This window comes from Tupaia chinensis, unplaced genomic scaffold (genome assembly GCF_000334495.1).
Source record: "Tupaia chinensis unplaced genomic scaffold, TupChi_1.0 Scaffold000054_1, whole genome shotgun sequence".
Taxonomy (NCBI): domain Eukaryota; kingdom Metazoa; phylum Chordata; class Mammalia; order Scandentia; family Tupaiidae; genus Tupaia; species Tupaia belangeri.
The window spans coordinates 9,650,835-9,670,471 of NW_006159512.1; the positions used below are offsets into that span (position 1 = coordinate 9,650,835).

The 19,637-nt window shown below is 44.3% G+C and overlaps 1 protein-coding gene across 1 annotated transcript in view; it reads right to left on the reverse strand.

The window, feature by feature from the left end:
* CORIN (corin, serine peptidase) overlaps positions 1-19,637 on the reverse strand; it is a 309,818-nt gene that overhangs the window by 210,607 nt on the left and 79,574 nt on the right. Inside the window, exon 3 of the mRNA XM_027775590.1 lies at positions 1,823-2,023. Coding sequence (XP_027631391.1) covers positions 1,823-2,023 — 201 coding nt within the window. The remainder of the gene's footprint in view (positions 1-1,822; positions 2,024-19,637) is intronic.

Genomic DNA, 19,637 nt, shown 5'->3' on the forward strand with positions numbered 1-19,637 from the left:
GAAGTTTAGCTCTGAGGACTATGGTGGGACAGAGCCACGTTCCCGTAGATGCCACCAGCCCCGTCCCACTGGTCCCACGTCCACATTGTCTTTTTTCTTTCCGATATCTTTCTGGAATAACTAACACTCCCCTCCCTTCATCCTCACACAGAAGAGTTTCACCCACACCCTTTTTCTCAAGCTGAGATTTACTTAACAGTCGCCAACACGTACAGCAAAAGCTCTCGGCCAATGAAAAAGGGAGAAGAGGGAAGCAGGACAGGCAGAGCACGAGGACACTCCTAAACAAAGGGGGAGGCAGCTCCCACCAAGTCACTTGGCATCCCATTGCTGGAATAGGGTCCCTCCACAAGGGGCCGACAACAAAATACTGACTTAACCACCTCAAAATAAGGGACCTAAAACTCAGGACAGAAGCACAAATGCGTGTAGGTGTCCTGTCCCGAAATCCAGACTGCAGCATAGCGTGAGCAGCTCACTTGTCTTTTCAAGGTGTTGTCGTAGGACGCTCACCCTCACTGCAGATACCTGGGGAGCATCGAATGGTACTGACATTATTTTGCCCCATACTCAGCTTCTTTCTGCTCCTAGGAGCTGCAGCAGTTTGTCTTTCAGTGGGGTATTCAGCTCCCAGGCCACAGGCTGGCACTGGGCTGCACAGCAGTGGGTGAGGAGCAGGTGAGCAGCAAAGCTTCACCTGCATCACGGCCAGTGCCCACTGTTGGCATGACCTCCTGAGTTCCGCCCCCTGTCCACTGCCCATGGTGGGCATTAACTCCTGAGATCTGCCCCCTGTCCACTACCCACTGCGGGCATGACCTCCTGAGCTCCGCCCCTGTCCACTGCCCACGGTGGGCATTAACTCTTGAACTCTGTCCACTGCCCAGTGCCCACTGCTGGCATTAACTCCTGAGCTCTGCCCCCTGTCCACTGCCTATAGTGGGCATTAACTCCTGAGCTCTACCCCCTGTCCACTGCCCACTGCGGCATGACCTCCTGAGCTCCGCCCCCTGTCCACTGCCCACTGTGGGCATGACCTCCTGATTTCCGCCCCCTGTCCACAGCCCACTGCGGGCATGACCTCCTGAGCTCTTCCCCCTGTCCACTGCCCACTGCGGGCATGACCTCCTGAGCTCTGCCCCCTGTCCACTGCCCACAGTTGGCATTAACTCCTGAGCTCCGCCCCCTGTCCACTGCCCACTGCTGGCATGACCTCCTGAGCTCCGCCTCCTATCAGATCAGCATGGACACTAGACTCTCATAGGACCACAAACACTACTGTCGACTGCAGATGCAAGGGATCTTGGTCCTAATACCTGATGGTCTGAGGTGGAATTGAGACAGTGATGCTAGCACTGGGGAACAGCTGCAAATACTGTATTCTGATGAGCTGCATAATTATTTCTTTATATATTAGAATATTTTGTTATTTTTTTTTCTTTTTTTGTAAATGTTTTTGCCTTAGGGCATGTGCACTTGCCCAAGAGAAAGAGACAGAGACAGTGTGAGGAAAAGTGAGAAATCGCTGCCACAATCTCTTCTTCCACTGGCCCCTCTATATTACAGTGTAATCGTAACAGAAGTAAAGTGCACAGTGAGTGTAATGCACTTGAGCCATCCTCCACTTCCCCACGAAACCCATCCCTGAAGTCAAAAAGGCTGGAGACTGCTGGTGTAGGCCTTCGGCTTAGTGACAGGCGAGCGAAGCTCTGCCTTGTGAGCAGTAAGAGGCCGTGCATGACTCTGGCTCCCACACTTAAAAACCTGCCTGTGGGTTCCACAGACACGACAGGGCGCCCACACCGAGCACCTTCAGACTTACTTGTATTCCTGTGACTGTGGTTCCCCGGGGGAGAGGCACCCGCTGTCCACGCAGGAACGTGCTGGCTGGGATGTGCGGTCGGCACCGCAGGGCTCGCATCGTAGACTGTGTTTGTAAGAAGGACATCAGGCAGCTGGACTCTCCCGTCAGTGACCAAGGGTTCGCTCCCATTTGATTTAAAATAGGTCTTTTTCAATGTTCCTGAAAGAAAAAGAGGTTTTTAAACACTACTGGAAGCTAATATGTTAAAGAGTACATTAACAAACTCTGGGAGGAGAGGGATAGACAGTGGTGCAGTGTGGTAAATGTGACTCTGTGAGGCAATCCCACAGGGGAAGGTCCCAAGTTCAAGTCTGGGGACCTCCCTGAGTACTCAGGGCACTCGCTTGCCCATGGTACGGGGGCCAGCTGAAAGCTGGGGTGGAACCACTGAGTCAGGACCCTGTTAGAGATGCTCTCTCGCCCTCTCTCTCTCTTTCTGTCTCTTTCAGTCATAGAAAGACTAAATAAATACACTTAAATAGAACAACAGAACACTCCAGAGACCTACCAGTGGCACAGTGGGGCAAGAGCACTGCAAAGTTGGCCCACCTGGTAAGGTTCTGGGTGTGAACCCGGAGGCCTCTCTGAGTAAACCTTGCCCATGACCCAGGGCTGGCGAGGGCTGGCAGTGGATCTGGCATTGAGAGCCTGCTGGACACGCTGTCTCTCTGTCTCTCTCTGCCTCTCTTGCTCATGAAAGAGATAAATAAACTTTAAAAGAAAGGAAGGAAACACTAAGGCTGCTTTCCCGTGTGTCACCCTATTCAAACACAAAGAGAAAAATGGCGGCCACCGCAACTAACTCTTTCACGTCGGCAATCAAGACTTTCTTCTCTTCCACAAATCACGCAGCCCTATAACGGAACTCTGGCTTTCCAAGGGCATGAGGCTTAGAAATGAGACTCCCACATAGAGCTTCCTGGTACTAAAGAACTGAGGGCACTTCTACCTCATCTGGGACTGCCCAGAAATCCAATGTGGTAAGTCTTACAGGCTAAGAGTTCCTGCTCTTTCCGTTTCCCAGTTTCACCCGTTATGCTACTCGGCACCTAGGACACACTCGCTCCTAGCACTCTACCTGCCACTAAAGGACACAATGGTGCCAGCTTAGCTGTCGCCTTAGACTGCCCCAGACTTTGCACTGAACTTCAAGAAACCATGTACAATATACAATTAAAAGAGTGGGGCCTGTGTGCGGAATACTGAGATGTACACCATGGAAACTACGTAGAGCAAAACCCTAACCACAGCACTGTCTAAACAAGAAACTAAATTCTCTTCATCTTTGACCGGAAACTATAAAATATAATGGCAAACAACTGTAAAAACAGTCATTCAAGTAAGATTATCAACTGGTCACTTTTCAAGGTGACCAGTTCATTGGCACCAGGTGATCCATTCATTGACAAAATAAGGAGTCCAGTTGAAGAGGATGGAGAATCGCCGGGTTTTGTCTTTAGGCAGAAACTGTTGAAAGCTTTGAAAAGGATTTGTATTTTTAACTCAGTCAAAATACACAGCAGACTCTATTTCCAGAAGGCAGCTCTGTAGCTGAGCATGCCACAAAAATAAATGAATGCAATATTGATCCACCCATAGACATACCCAAGGGAGATTTTCTTTCCCCCTAAAAACATGCACGGTGACTGCTCTAAGTGGTTCTCACTTTTCTAAATAGTTCCATGGACAATTAAAAATAAAAGAAATATAAATAAAATGTTTAATATCAGTCTATGGAAAAAATTTCTCTGCATGTGCTTGACACTTGGAGAACGTTAACTACAAATCAAAATAGCAAAGCAGCTGTTTTCTAGTTAAGGTCAACAGTTTCATCTGTCAAAGAATCCTAAATAAAGTGTCAGAGTGTAAAAGCTAAATTATGACACATGATTTAGGTACCACATTCTCCAAACCGCCCATGTGATTAGAAGCAAATACTAAACACGGCTGGTGAAATGAAGGATTTCATTTCATTGTTTTTGATTTTCAAAATAATTTACAATTTACCCTAAATCAAAATAAATGTGTTCATTTATCCAGAACATTTTTTTACTCAATTATATACCATCTTACTGTCATCTACTTGTTCGTTTTCCTTTTCCTTAGGTATCTTAGCACGAAGAGGTTTTCCACGTAATATGGTATTTCCCCTAATGCGTCTATAATAAATATATGCGATCCATCAAGCTTGGTCTGCAAACCTGTAGCAAATCCCATTGCTTGTGCGTATGCTCCTTTGTAATTCTTTCTTCTTTTTTTAAACAATTATCTATTTATTTATCCATTTATCTGTTGTGATTGTCAGGCCACTGGGTCTGGGGCTTGAATGGCAATCAGCCATTTGGGAGTCCGGTGCCTCAACCACCACGCCACCTACTGACACTGTGTATTATAATTCTTTTAAAGAGAGTTCTCGTATGAAATATGTTAGCAGTTGTTCTCCACATTCTATTTGTAACTTAGCTTTATTGCAATCCTTCTTTTACCTTTTTCACCTAACCACAGCGGTGAAAGTGTTATTATCTGTTTACAAGAAATCCTTTGATGGGCCAGCAGATGGCATAGCAGTTGTCACTGGACTCAAGAAACCATGTATAATATACAATTAAAAGAGTGGGGCCTGTGTGGTTCAAACTCAAGCCAGGTGCGTGTGCGTGCGTGCCCAAGATTTTCAGAGAGGAGAATGGAGGAGAAGGGATTGTGGTGTGGCCATCCCCCCTGTTGGGTGATTTCTTGCTTTCTGTCTCTCTGTCTCTCTCTGTGTCTCGGGCGAGCACATACATCCTACAGCAAAAATATCTCTTTAAAAAAAAATAAATAAAGCCTGCGTACACTGGACAATTTGTTTTCAAGCATCTCTGGATAAAGCCTGCGGTCACTGGACAATTTGTTTTCAAGCATCTCTGGAAACAGATGGACCCCCATCGCGTGTGTCCCAACTCTGTTATGTGTTTTGAAGAAAGCACAAGAATTAGAGCGTAAGAGGACTGCGTGTTCTCAGCCTGGCCCATGACCAGCCATAAAACACTGTGAGCTATTACCCCAGAGCATTCCTTCCTCCAGTGTCACCCGTCCTTTCCTGAACTCCTGTTTTTATAGGGCTGTGCTTAAAAGTACAGGCCCGACAGCCTGACCACCTGGGATCAAATCCCATCTCTACCACTGACTGGTCCTAGAATTTTGGGCAAACTCTCAAGAACCATAAAGGGAGGAACATAGAAGCTCCTTCCTGGTGGGGCAGCTATTGGGGTCACACTTGTCAATACATATGCAAATGCTTAGAAGGGCTCCAGGTAGCACGTTCTCCATAGCAGTCATCAGTACACTGTCTTCCTCAGGGCTACTAAGGCGCCCGTAAGTAAATACCGATTTCTTTTGACTGTGAGTGCATCCCTACATTACAAAAGGCAAAAAGTGAATCGTTTAACCCATTTTTTGAGTCAGAAAGCTGTGGTTATTTCAACCTAAGTTATGCATAGAAAGCCACATGACATCCAGGCTGTACTGCTCAACACAGTGTTTCAGGCCTAGCCCTGGTGGTGCAGGCCTGGGACATCTGCACATGGGGCCACATGGGAAGCTGGTTTCCCATCCCAGGGAGACCTGAAGACAGCGGGCTCCCTGTGTGCTTGTGGTCCCAGCTGGCTGGAGGCAGGGGAAGGCCTGCAGTAGGCAAGACCCTGTCAATGGTACATGTCTCTCTCTCTCTTGCTCTCTGTCTCATGAAAGAAAGAAAGAAAAAGAAAAAAAAAAGATTTCAGGGGCCAGCTCTGGAGCTCTCCCTGTGTGTAGGGAGTCAGAGCCAGTATGACTGACCATGGTTCAACTCCTCATCCTAATAGTTTGAAAACTATGCCGGGTGCCTGTACACGCATGTCCAAGATCCCGGCAGGATAAAGAAGGACTGTGTCATGGCCCCTGGGGGACAGAAGGCTTTCTCTTTCTGGCAAGCACACACATCCTCTGGCAAATTAAAAAAAAAAAAAATTTGTTTCAGCTCTACAAGAAATTAATTAAGTTTAAGAATTAGTGTAGGGACCAGCAGGTGGCATGGTGGTTTAAGTGCTAGATTCCCACTTGGCTGTCCATGGCGTGAGTCCCAGAGCTGGTGGCTTGAAAATCATGCCAGTTGCATGTGCATGCGTGCCAAAAATCCTGAGAGAAGAATGGAGGCGAAGGCTTTTCAGTCTGGGGAGTGATTTCTCACTTTCCCTCTCTCTGTCTCTCTTTGGTGAGTACCCTATTGCAAAAACCTAAATTAAAAAAAAATAAATCTGTAATTCTAATAATAATAGCAAAATGCCATTGATCCCTGACAGTAAACAGACTAGAACTTGAAAGGCAGAGTAATGCTTCCCCAGAGATATCCTGCCTGCTCTCCGGGGCCAGGGAGATGGCCCTCTGCAGCTGTGATTGCTACAGACCACAGATGACGGGATCACCCTGGATTACGCAATCTGACCATGCGGGCCTTCTTAAGGAGGAGATGGGAAGTAGGAGGCAGAGCCATGGCTGCGAGAAAGATTCACCGGTCATTGCTTGATTGAAGGGGGAGCGCGAGCTAAATTACGAACGTCCCACTTCTAACCTCTAGACGCTAGAAAAGGCAAGGAAATAAACCATCCCCTAACCTCCAGAAGGACCTTCATTTTAGCCCAGAGAGACCCATTTTGGAGTTACAACTTTCATACCTCTAGGATTTTAATACAGTTTTTTTTTTTTTAAGAGGTTTTTGCTATAGGGCGCGTGTGCTCGCCAGACAGACAGAGAGAGACAGACCGAGAGACAGAAAGTGAGAAATCACCCCCCAGGGGGGATGGCCACACCACAATCCCTTCTCCTCCGTTCTCCTCTCCAGATCTTGGGCACGCACACATACGCGCCCGGCATGAGTTTTAAGCCACCGGGTCTGGGATTTTAGTACAGTTTTTTAAAAAGAGTCATTTGTTGAATTTTGTTTATTAATTTACTTTTATTTTGTTATAGGGCACATGTGCTCGTGAGAGAGAGAGTGAGCCACCAGGTCTGGGACTCGAACCATGGTCAGTCATGTGAGAGTCCAGCGCCATCACACCACCTGATGGCCCAATATAAATAGTTTCAAGGTACCACATGTGCAGCGATTTGTTACAGCGCCAATAAGAAACCAATACGGGCACCTCGTTCCATGCCCCCCTTTAGACATCAGCTGGCTGACGGTCTTAATGAACCTATGGAACAAATGCAGTTACGCCCTTTCTAAAGAGTTTACAAGGAAACTGAAATTGACAAGGGTAATTAACTGGCCCAGTAACTGAGTGGGGCTATTCCACACATCACTCACAAGCACTTCTCATAGGTTAATAATAATAAATTTAAAAAGTCTACCAGTAGGTGCTTGTAGATTTATCTTCCTTCGATGTGATTTTTCAAATGAATTCCTTATCTTTGTATCTTTAGCCGAGTGTAACACATTTACTTTGCATTTTCTATGTGCCAGGAACTCCGTACTTATTCTCTGCTGAGAACACAAAATTGCGTAAGGCATTCTTACCATAAAATTGTTTATAGACTAATCAAAGGAGACAGCATGTAATCTAAAAACACAAAGCATGCCACGAGTGCTTTGAGAATGGCATGCACAGGAAAATCTGGTGGCAAACACGAGAGAAGTAGCTGTCATTCCATTTGAGGACATTAACAGAGTTTTGTTTTCTGTTGTTCTAGGGCGTGTGCTCACCAGAAAGAGACACAGAGAGAGGGGAAGTGAGAGATCACCCCCTAAGGGGCATGGGGCGATGGGGGGGGGTGCCCATGCTGCAATGCCTTCTCCATCGTCTTCTCAGGATCCTGCGCACACACGCACACGCACCCAGTGTGACTTTCAAGTCTCCGGGTCTGGGACTTGAACTGTGCTGTTGGCCGGCCCCATGGGATCTAGCCATCTTAACGTCCCCACCACCTGGCTGGCCCTCAAGAAACCTTTCTTAGAGGATGATTAGGGATTTCCTAGATTTGAGTATAATAGTGGTGGGGAAGAAAGGAATGAGGTAACGGGGAGAAGGGCATTTTCTAGAGAGCGAAAAGGAAAATGTAGGGAAGAGGTTAGCAGCGAGATATGACACAGGCGCTGGAAAGAGAAAGGCCGCAGAGAGGATGTGGACACAAAGCCAGGTGTGAGGTCAGGCCTGTTAGAGGGTCGGGGTCTGTTTCGCAGCAGTGGCAGGGTCTTCAGCAGGGTGGGGCATTGTCAGATGATCACTGGTGACAGGCTGACAGTCAAAATCAAGTCTACAGGGTAGCTGGAAAGCGATTCCAGTAAGAGACCTGCTTGTTCAAGGCGACAGCTGCGAGGACAAGGGAACTCTGGGAGAAAGTTTTCATAGGCAAAACCATAGGCCACGAGGGAGGGGGCTCTGGCTGGAACAGCTGGAAAACGATTCCAGTAAGAGACCAGCTTGTTCAAGGCGACAGCAGCGAGGACAAAGGGAACTCTGGGAGAAAGTTTTCATAGGCAAAACCATAGGCCACGAGGGAGGGGGCTCTGGCTGGAACGACTGGGTACAGGCAGCTACTCCCAGCTGTGTCGGCTGTGGTCGTCCTCAGTACTGCTCGTCACATACTTTCAATTCTCTCCCCTTCTACAGGGACACATGCTGGGTTTGTATTTTCTGGCCTCTGGAGAGGGGCCTTGTGACAACTTCAAGGCCTTGGACAGAACTGAAAAGTGTGGCTTCCAGGCTGGAGCATTTCATTGCTAAGTACGAGCTCCTGGAACTCTGGCATGACCACCGCAGGGATTCAAACCAGGACCGGGTTCCTCAACCTGTTTCCCGAAGGGCCTGGTGAGCACACTACCCCACCGTCTTGCAAAGGATGCATAGCACAAGAAACTGACCTGTGTGAGTGCTTGTTGCTACAGGGCATGGAAGCTCACCTGAGACAGAGACAGAGACAGAGACAGAGGGGGGAGACGGAGGGGAAAGTGAGAAACCACCCCCAGGCCCCAGAGGGATGGCCACGCTGCAAACCTTTCTTCTCTATTCTCTCGGGGTTTGGGGCACGCTCGCACACCTGCCTGGCCTGTTTTTCAAGCTACTGGGTCAGGGACTCAAACTACACAGTTGGCCATGTGGGATCCAGGGGCTTAGACCTCCACACCATCTACTGACTCAACCTATGACCTTTTTAACAAATGTTAAAATTTAATTTAATTTTTTTTTCTTTTAGAGAGAGGTTTTTGCTATAGGGTGAGTACACTCAGCAAGAGAGAGGCAGAAAGCGAGAAATCACGGGGGGGGGGCCACGCCACCATCCCTTATCCTCCCCTCTCTTCCAGGATTTTGGGCACGCGGGCATGCACACATGCACACGTACCCAGCATGAGTTTAAGCCACCAGGTCCAGAACTCAAATGGGGGTCTGCTGTACATAACCATCATGCCACCTGCTGGTCCCACTTTTTATTTTTTTTAAGTGCATGTAAGAAAGCACAGAAACAAGGAGAAAGAAAAAGCTCCCCCATGACAGCTTGGTCACGCTGCCATCCTCTTCCTCCAGTTCCCCTTCCTGCCAGGATGGGAGCCCCCGCAGCCACGTGGGTCCTGCGGCCCCTGCTGCAGCCGCACTTCATCACGGCCCCGCCGCGTGGCTGTGACACACCAGCAGTATTTGGGGATCTGCTGCTGCTACACAGCGGAGCCCAGCCAGTCCTGATCACAGAGGATGAACTACTTACTTTGTTACTGACGAACAGACAACAGGTCTAGGACACCTGTGAACTATTCAGGGAGGAAGGAAACCCCAGATCTGGAGCAATCCAAAGCTTCCTCCAGAATGCCTACCCGATCCCCGCACCCAGTGGCCCCCCACTGCTGACACCGTCGTGCCCACATAGCGAGTGGGCCTGTTGGGGTGTGCACGCCCGGGCTTCCCGCACGCAGCAGAGCGGCTGGCTCCTCTGCACCAGCGCAGGCCCCGAGAAACCCGCGCCGAGTGCAGGGACGGCGACGGTGAGGACGGGAATGGACGGCGTGGCCAAGGGCAGCCTGGTGTGACATGGGGAGGGGGCAGGTCAGACACCCTGACGGAGATGGAAAGGCAGAGAAAGGCCAGCCGAGGGGCGTTGAGAAGGAGCAACAGAGAGGAGAGAGACCCATCAGAAGGGAAAACAGAAAACCAAGTCGAGAAGCGTTTTGAGAAGCCAGGAGTAGCCTGGATGGCGCGGGCCACAGGGGGCAGCACACGGAGGGGACAGCTCACACCGACCACGCGGCCCGAGGACAGCAGCTTCTCACTCTAGGGTCTCGGCGGGTACACACAGGACAGCAGAGCATCGCCCTGGACAGGAAGCCCCCGGAAGCGAGAAGCGAACGTGGGGATGGCCAGATCGCATGGGGTGGGGACAGGTGAAGGACAGGCGTGAGCAGGGTCTTGTGAAAATGCGGTTTCAGCAGGTCTGGAGGGCCCACTGTCTGCATTTCACTTCCCCGACCCCCAGGCGTGCCCATCCTGGTAGCCTAAGGGCCATGTTTGGATAATGAGGCTTCTCCACGGGGTTCAGACACCCCAGGCCTGCGCAATTAGAGAAAAAATTAGCCTAAGCCTTGAGAACCCTGTGTTGAGGAGTCTGCACCAGACAGCCAGACTTCCTGGAAGAATTTGAGGATCTACATAAGTAACAGAGACAGGCCATAAGAGAGCACAGAGAATCTTAGATTTGGGATGGGAGGAAATGAGGATCTGGGAGGGTTTGTATTTTTAAAAAGACATTGAAAGCACAGAGTGACAAGTTAGGAAGTTAGCATTCTTTTCATTCATTCCACATTCTTGTAAAAGCCACAGGTTGCTAAGAAATTTGCTAAGAGGAGGAAAAAAAAAAAGAACTGCTTCCCTTCAATGATCTGCAGCTCATCTGGCATTTTTAAGGAAAACAATTATCTTTGAAGAGGACTATTTCTCTTGAATTCAAGAGAAAAGGAATTGTTTACCATAGTTGCTATACTGTCTACAGCACTGCAGTTTTTCTTTTTCATTTTATGACAAAGGTGAAAAGTTAACAAGCCACATAGACATCTAAACCGTAGGCCATTCCTCATAAGCTCACGGCTGCCAGGAAACATTTATTTTAGATGTGGACAAATGGAAGGGCCTTTGAAATCAAGTGTTCCACAACTCGGGAAAGAAAAAGATAGGAGCATTTCAGTGAGTTTTTTTTTGTTTGTTTTGTTTTTGTTTTGTTTTGTTTTGTTTTGATTTTTATCATATTTTTGGAGGGTTCAGATTAAGATGAACAATAGTTTGAAAACACTCAGTGCAGACACACCTATACACGCACAGACTCCCTGCCGCATCTTCCACCCTTCAATTCCCTCTCTACACTCCACACGGCTGCCAAAGACAGCTCCTGAAAGAGCCAAGGGGAGAGGTGGGAGGGCAGGGACAGCAGGTAGTGTGCTGTTAAGGTGCTGGATTCCCACATGGACAACCAGGGTTCAAGTCCCAGACCCAGAGGCGTGAAAATCACAGTGGGCGTGTGTCCATGTGTGCCCACAATCCCAAGAAGAGAATGGAGAAGAAGGGACTGAGGCATGGTCAAGACTCCCGGGGGGTGATTTCTCACTCTCCTGCTCTCTGTCTAAAAAAACAAAAAGGCGGGAACCAGCAGTTAGCGTAATGGCTATGTCGCTGGACTCCCACGTAGTCAACCGCGGTTCGTGTCCCGGACCCGGTGGCTTAAAAATCACGCCGGGCACGTGTGCGTGCGTGCCCAAGATCCCGAGAGGAAAATGGAGGAGAAGGGATTGCGGCGTGACCATCCCCCCTGGGGGGTGATTTCTTGCTTTCTGTCTCTATGTCTCTCTCTGTCTGTCTGGCGAGCGCACGCGCCCTACAGTGAAAATCTCTCCCAAAAAACAACAACAACAACAACAAAAAAGGCCAACTGTGCCAGGCCAAGTGACCTGGTGGTAAAGGTGGCTGGATTCCCTGTGGCCAACTATGCAGTTCAAGTCCCAGACGTGGCAGTTTGGAAAACATACCAGGCACATGTGTGTGTATGCCTGAGTCCCAAGAGGAGAGTGGAGAGTGCCATGCTGCAATCCCCCTCAGGAGGTGATTTCTCACCTTCCTTCTCTCTCTCTCTCTCTCTCTCTCTCTCTCTCTGGTGAGTACATGTGCCCTCTAGTTAAAATAAATAAATAAATAAATAAATAAAGGGCCAGCAGGTAGTTAGGGTTCTGGACTCCCACATGGCCAGCCGAAGTTCAAGTCCCACCTGGCGGCTGGTATTCTCCCTTTCCTTCTCTCCCTCTCTGTCTCTCTCTGGTGAGCACGTGTGCCCTATAGTAAACAAAAATAATGATAATAATACTAATAATAAATAAAATATTTTTAAAAGCACCAACTAAGAAATCATCGCCAAGACCAATATAAAAATGCCTTTTTTTAGAATTATTTTATTTAACTTTATTTATTCATTTGTTTATTTCAATTGGACCAGAGAGAGACAGAGAGAGAGAGAGAAAGTAAGCCTCCAGGTCCAGGACTTGAACCATGATCGGCCTGTGGGAATCTAGCATCTTTAACCACCATGCCCCACCTGTCGGCCCTAAAAATGCTTTTATTCTCTAAGTTTTCTTCTAGGGTTTTCATAGTTTTAAGTCTTATATTTTAGTCTCTAATTCAGTTTTACTTGATTTTTGTAAATGGCATAAAATAAGGCCCTTGGCATCCTTGTTGAAAATTAGATAACTGTTACATGTAAGGGATCTGATTAAAATGCAAATTTGAGACCACCACATGGAGAATGGTTATGTCGCTGGACTCCCATGTAGTTGACTGTGATTCGAGTCCCAGACCCAGTGGCTCAAGCCAGGTGTGTGCCCAAAATCCTGAGGGGAGAATGGAGGAGAAGGGATTGCAGCATGGCCATCTCCCCTTGGGGGTGATTTCGATTTCTCGCTGTCTCGCCAGTGAGCACACACACCCTATAACAAAAATATCTCAAAAAAGAAAAAAACAAAAAAAAAGCAAAAAAATAAACAACAAATTAAGGGTCTGGAGCAGAAAAGCATTCTAGATTCTGGGTTTCACACTCTCCTGGGTGACTCTGTTGCTGCTAGTCCACAGACCATCTTTGAATATAAGGTTCTAGACCACCATTTCATATATGTGTATATACACACGTGCGTGTGTGTGTGTGTGTAGATAGAGAGACTTCACAAAGTTAGTACAAAAACAGAATTAAAGTTTGAGTTTATTTTAGTGGAAAAAAATTGAAATCCATACATATATTTTTTAATAATACAAATTTTCCATTATTTTTTCAAAGGCCCCATACCTGTAAATACATAGGTATGTGTGTACGTATATATGGTTATTTCTGGGCTTCCTATTCTCTTCTATTGGTCTATATGTCTGTTTTTATGACAGTGCTGTACCGTTTTGATTATTGAAGCTTTATAATACATTTTTAATTGGGATATGTGATGGATCTGAAAGTAAGTTTCAGATCTAAGCATAAAAGTCAGGTAAACTAAGGCCAGCCAGTGGCATGCTGGGTAAGGTAGCTGGATCCCACATGACTGACTCCATGGTTCAAGTCCCAGATCCAGTGACTTGAAAAAAATGCCAAGGATGTGTGGTGCATACCCAACATCTGAAAGGAGAAATGGAGGGGGCTGTGGCATGACCATACCCACAGGGGCTTTCTCATTTTCCCTTTCTCTCTCTGTCTCCCATAGCAAGTGCACACACCCTTTCGCAAATAAAAAAAAAAAAAAATCATGTGAACCTTGTCATCATATTGCAAATCCCATAGTAAATCACCTTTATTCCTTCCTAGTTATTTCACAGGAAATTAGAATACCATACTGCAATGTGGCTTGGTTGCAGGGTTATGGGCTTTGAATTATGGGGTTACTATGACAATGGGTCACCCTACAGAAGTTTTCATTCTTAAAATAAAGGTAAGGATAAAATGAGAGAAATGCATTTTTAGACAATTGATATTTCAGTATAATAAATATTAAAATAATTATAATTATGTATAAGCAATTAAAAACCAATTATTTACCTTCATAATGAAACGCACATTTATTCAACATTTTTGCAAAATATTAGTTCATTTGACTACTGTAACAATTCTATAAAATGAAAAAGATATTACATTTCCCATCTCACAGAGAAGATCTAAGGTATCTTACCTATGTCTGGTCCCATAGCCTAGTGGTTAAGGGGGCAGGATCCTGGCACATGTGCCCCGAATCCCAGCAGAATGGAAAAAAGGAAGAGAAGGGATCGTACCATGACCATGCCCCACTAAGGGGTATTTCCTCCCTCTACATTTCTCTCTCTCACTCTCTGTTTCTCTCTCTACCTTTCTCTCTCTGTAAATCACATGTGTCTAAAATAATAAGAAGAACACCCAAACATCTGAATAATTGATATTCCAGAAGGTGAAGAATCTAATAAGGGTATTGAAATTTTGTTTCATGAGATATTTGCACAGAACTTTCCAAACCTAGAGAAACATTTGAACATCCAGACCCAAGAAATACAAAGGACTCCAAACAGAATCAACCTAAGAAGATCCTCTCCATGGCATATCATAGCCAGATTGGTCAACATCACAGACAAAGACGAGATTCTAAAAATAGCAAGAGAAATATCAAATTACTTACAAAGGTTACCCCCTTAGGCTAACATCAGACCTCTCAAGTGAAACAGTGCAAACAAGGAAAGAATCAGAAGATATATTCAGAAAGAAAAGCAATTTCAGCCAAGAATACAATACCTGGAAAGACTTTCTTTCATATGGAAAGAACAAAGAAAACCATTCTCAGATAAACAAAAACTGAAAGAATTCACCAGCAGGTGACCAGCTCTCCAAGAAGTACTGAAGGTAGTACTACATTACAAAAACTAAAGAGAGACAAACAGAAATAAGAGAAGAAAAAACAACCAAGAAAAATGGCTAGTAAAATGGCAGGGACAAGCCCACAAACATCGATAATAACATTAAATGTTAATAGAGTAAATTCTCCCATAAAAGATACAATGACAAAATCCAAAATATACCAGGAGAGAAGAAATAATAAAGATTCGAGCAGAAGTCAATTAAATAGAAAAAAAAAACTATACAGAAAATAAATGAAAGCAAAAGCTGGTTCTTTAAAAAGATAAACCAGATTTACACACTATTAGCTAGGCTAATTAAGAGAGAAAGGTGCCAGATAAATCAAATCCACAAAGAAACAGGCAATATTACAAAGATATAATAGAAATACAAAACATCGTTAGAGGATACTGTGAGGGACTAACTGCCAACAAACAAGAAAACTTGGATAAGATGAACAAATTCCCGGACACACATAATCTACCAAGATTGACTCAAGAGGACATAGAGATCCTGAGTAGACCTTTAACAAGTAGTGAGGTAGAATCAGTAATAAATAACCTCCCCTAAAGAAAAGCCCAGGTTCTGATGGCTTCATTTCTGAATTCTACAAAACTTTTAAAGAAGAAGCAATCCCCATCCTCCTCACATTATTTCTAAAGATCTAAAAGGAAAGAACCCTCCCAAATTAATTTATGAAGCCTCCATCACCTACATTCCCAAAATTGATAAGTATATGACAAGTAAGGAAACCTACAGATCAATATCTCTGATGAATATAGATGCAAAAATTCTCAACAAGAAACTTGCAAGTTGTATCCAACAACATATTAAAAAATATTATTCATCATGACCAGGTAGGCTTTACTCCAGAGGTGCAAGGGTGGGTCAACATACACAAAACTTTAAATGTAATACACCATAAAAACAGAAAGAAAGATAAAAACCTTATGATCATTTCAATTGATGTAGAAAAAGCATTTGACAAAATACAACATCCCTCCATGGCTCTCAGCAAAATTGGCATAAAAGAATCATTTCTCAGCATAATAAAAAGCCATCTATGGGAACCAGCAGTTGGTGTAATGGCTATGTCACTGGACTCCCACGTAGTCGACCGTGGTTCGTGTCCCGGACCCGGTGGCTTAAAACTCAAGCCGAGCATATGTGCGTGCGTGCCCAAGATCCCAAGAGGAGAATGGAGGAGAAGGGATTGCAGCGTGACCATCCCCCCTGGGTGGGTGACTTCTCACTTTCTGTCTCTCTGTCTTTCTCTGTCTTTCTGCCAAGTGCACGCGCCCTATGGCAAAAACTTCTCCAAAAGAAAAAAAAAAGTTTGTGAGAAACCAAATTGCTATAAAGTTGTAAGGTCTTTTTGTGTGTGTGTTTGTGTGTATGGGAGTGTTTTAAGGGGCTTATGGAAACACGAAATTAAATATGAGTTCATTTTGGTGCAGGGATTTATTTATTTTTTTAAAGAGAGGTTTTTTGCTATAGGGTGCACACTCTCACCAGAGAGACAAAAGAAGAGTTAAAATTATCTCTATTTGAAGAATAGAAAAAAAAAATCTTCTTAAAGTAATAAATGAATCCAGTAAAGTGGCAGAAGACACAATGAACTTACAAAAATCCCTAGCATTTCTATATACGAACAAGCAGACAGAGGCTGGACTGAAGAAAGTAACCCAATTTACCATAGCCACAGAAAGTATAAGATACCCAGGAATAAACCTAACCAAGGATGTCAAAGACCTCTACAAAGAAAACTATGAGAAATCTTTAAAAAGGAATTTAAAATGACACAAAAAAGTGGAAAAACATCCCATGTTCCTGGATTGGGAGAATTAACATAATCAAAATGGCAATTCTACACAAATTAATCTACATATTTAATGCAATCCCTATCAAATTACAAATGACACAGATGGGCTGAATGGATTTAGAAAACAGGAGCCTTCTACATGCCGCCTACAAGAAACACACATCACGTTGTGGTTAGAGACTGACATAGACTGCAGGTGAAGGGCTGAAAAAAGATACTTCAAGCAAATAAAAATCAAAAGGCTGGAGTCACAATACTGATATCAGACAAATTAGACCTTAAGACAAAACTGTAAGAAGAGACAAAGGACACTAGATAGAATACTAATTCACCAAGAAGACATAACACTTATAAATATCTAGGCACCCAACACTGGAGCACCCAAATACATGACAGATAGACTTCTCCATCTAAAAGGGGAGATAGATTGCAACACAAAAATCACTGGCGAGTTCAACCCTCCACTGTGTCCTCTGGACAGATCATCTAGATAAAATATAAGTAAAGAAATACAGGCTCTAGGGACCAGCAGTTAGCGTAATGGCTATGTTGCTGGACTCCCATGTAGCCGACTGTGGTTCAAGTCCTGGACATGGTGGCTTAAACTCACACCAGGTATGTGTGCATGCATGCCCAAGATCCCGAGAGGAGAATGGAGGAGAAGGGATTGTGACGTGACCATCCCCCCTGGGGGGTGATTTCTCACTTTCTATCTCTGTCTCTCTCTGTCTGTCTGGCGAGCACACGCACCCCATAGCAAAAACCTCTCCACAAAAACTAATAAATAAATAAAAATAAGAAATACAGGATCTAAACAATATCATAAATCAAATGGACTTAATAGACATCTATAGAACTTTCTATCCAACAACCACAAAATATATATTTTTCTCACTCCATGGAAAATTTTTGAAGATTGACCACAATAGGGCACAAAACAAAGCCTTTATAAATTCAAATGGATAGGAACTATACCTAGCATCTCTGACCATAATGGAATTACATTTGAGATTAACTGCAGGAAAAAAATTCAAAAATACACAAAAACATGGAAACTAAACAACCTACTCCTGAATGACTTCACAGTCACTAAAGAAATTAATGCTGAAATAAAAAGATTCATTGCAACCAATTATAATGAGCACATGAGTTCAGTAACTTATGGGATACAGCAAAAGAAGTTTTAAGAGGAGGGACCTGCAGTTGGTGTAATGGCTATGTCGCTGGACTCCCATGTAGCCGACCACGGTTCGAGTCCAGAACCTGGTGGCTTAAACTCACGCCGGGCGCGTGTGCGTGCGTGCCCAAGATCCCGAGAGGAGAATGGAGGAGAAGGATTGCGGCGTGACCATCCCCCCAGGGGGTAATTTCTCACGATCTGTCTCTGCCTCTTTCTGTCTTTCTGGCCTGCGTGTGCACACTATAGCGAAAACTACTCAAAAAAAAAAAAAAAAAAGAGGGAAGTTTGTAGCAATTAGGGCTCAAAAGAAAAAAACGGAAAGGGGGCAATGCTCATAAGAAAAAAACGGAAAGGTGGCAAATAGACAACCTGACAACACATCTCAGGAAACTGGAAAAACAACGATAAAAATGTCCATAAAAAAATGCCAGGAGAAAAGAAATAATAAAGATTTGAGCAGAAATAAATGAAGTGGAGAACAAATGAACTATAGAGAAAATAAATGAAACCAAAAGTTGATTATTTGAAAAGATAAACAAAATTGACACACCATTAGCTAGACTAATTAAGAAGAACAGAGAAAGGAACCAGATCAATCTAATTGGCAATGAATCGGGCAATATTACAACAGACGTAATAGAAGTACAAAAGGTCATCGGAGAATACTATGAACATCTATACTCCAACCAAAAAGACAACCTGGATGAGATGGACAGATTTCCGGACACATAATCTACCAAGGTTGACTTGGGAAGACAGAAAGCTTCAAGAGACAAACAGCAAGTAGTGAGAATGAGTCAGTGATAAATAACCTCCCAATAAAGCCAAGTCCAGGCCCCAATGGCTTCACTGCCGAGTTTTACAAAACTTTTTTGAAGATTGACCACAATAGGGCACAAAATAAAGCCTTCATAAATTCAAATGGATAGAAACTATACCTAGCATCTCTGACCATAATGAAATTAAATTTGAGATTAACTGCAGGAAAAAAAAATTCAAAAATACACAAAAACATGGAAACTAAACAACCTACTCCCGAATGACTTCACAGTCACTAAAGAAATTAATGCTGAAATAAAAAGATTCATTCTTTTAAAGAAGAGGTGACCCCCATTCTACTCAAACGATTTCTAAAGATCCAAAAGGAAGGGGCCTTCCCAAGTTCATCCTATGAAGCCTCCATCACCCTCATTCCAAAACCAGACAAGGACATCACAAAAACATAAAACTACATACTAACATCCCTGATGAATACAGATGGCAAAATTTCTCAACAAGGTACTAGCAAAACCTATCCAACACATTAAAAAGATTATACACCACGATCAGGTTGGCTTTATTTCAGGGATCCAAGGGTAGTTCAACATATGAATGCAATATATCAACAGAAGGGCAGATAAAAACCATATGAGCGTATCAATCGATGCAGACAACGCATTTGGTAGAATACAACATCCCTTCATGATTAATACACTCAGCAAACTCAGCACAGAAGGGTCATTTCTCAACATAATAAAGCCATATATGAAAAACTCACAGCTAATATCGCCCTGAATGGGGGAAAGCTGAAAGCTTTTCTACTGAAAACTGAAATAAGGCAAGGTTGCCCATTTTCTCCACTCCTTCTCAATACAGTATTGGCAGTCTTAGCCAATGCAATCAGATAAGGGACTAAATTAAAAGGCTTTCAAATAGTGAACTTTTCTCTATTTGCAGATGACATGATTGTATACATAGAAAACCCAAAAGAATCCACCAAAAGAAAAAAAAAACCCTCCTGGAAGTGACAAATGAATGTGTGTGTGTGTGTGTGTATGTATATATATATATGTGTATATATATATATATATATGTGTGTGTATATATATATATAAAATAAATCAATACACACACCC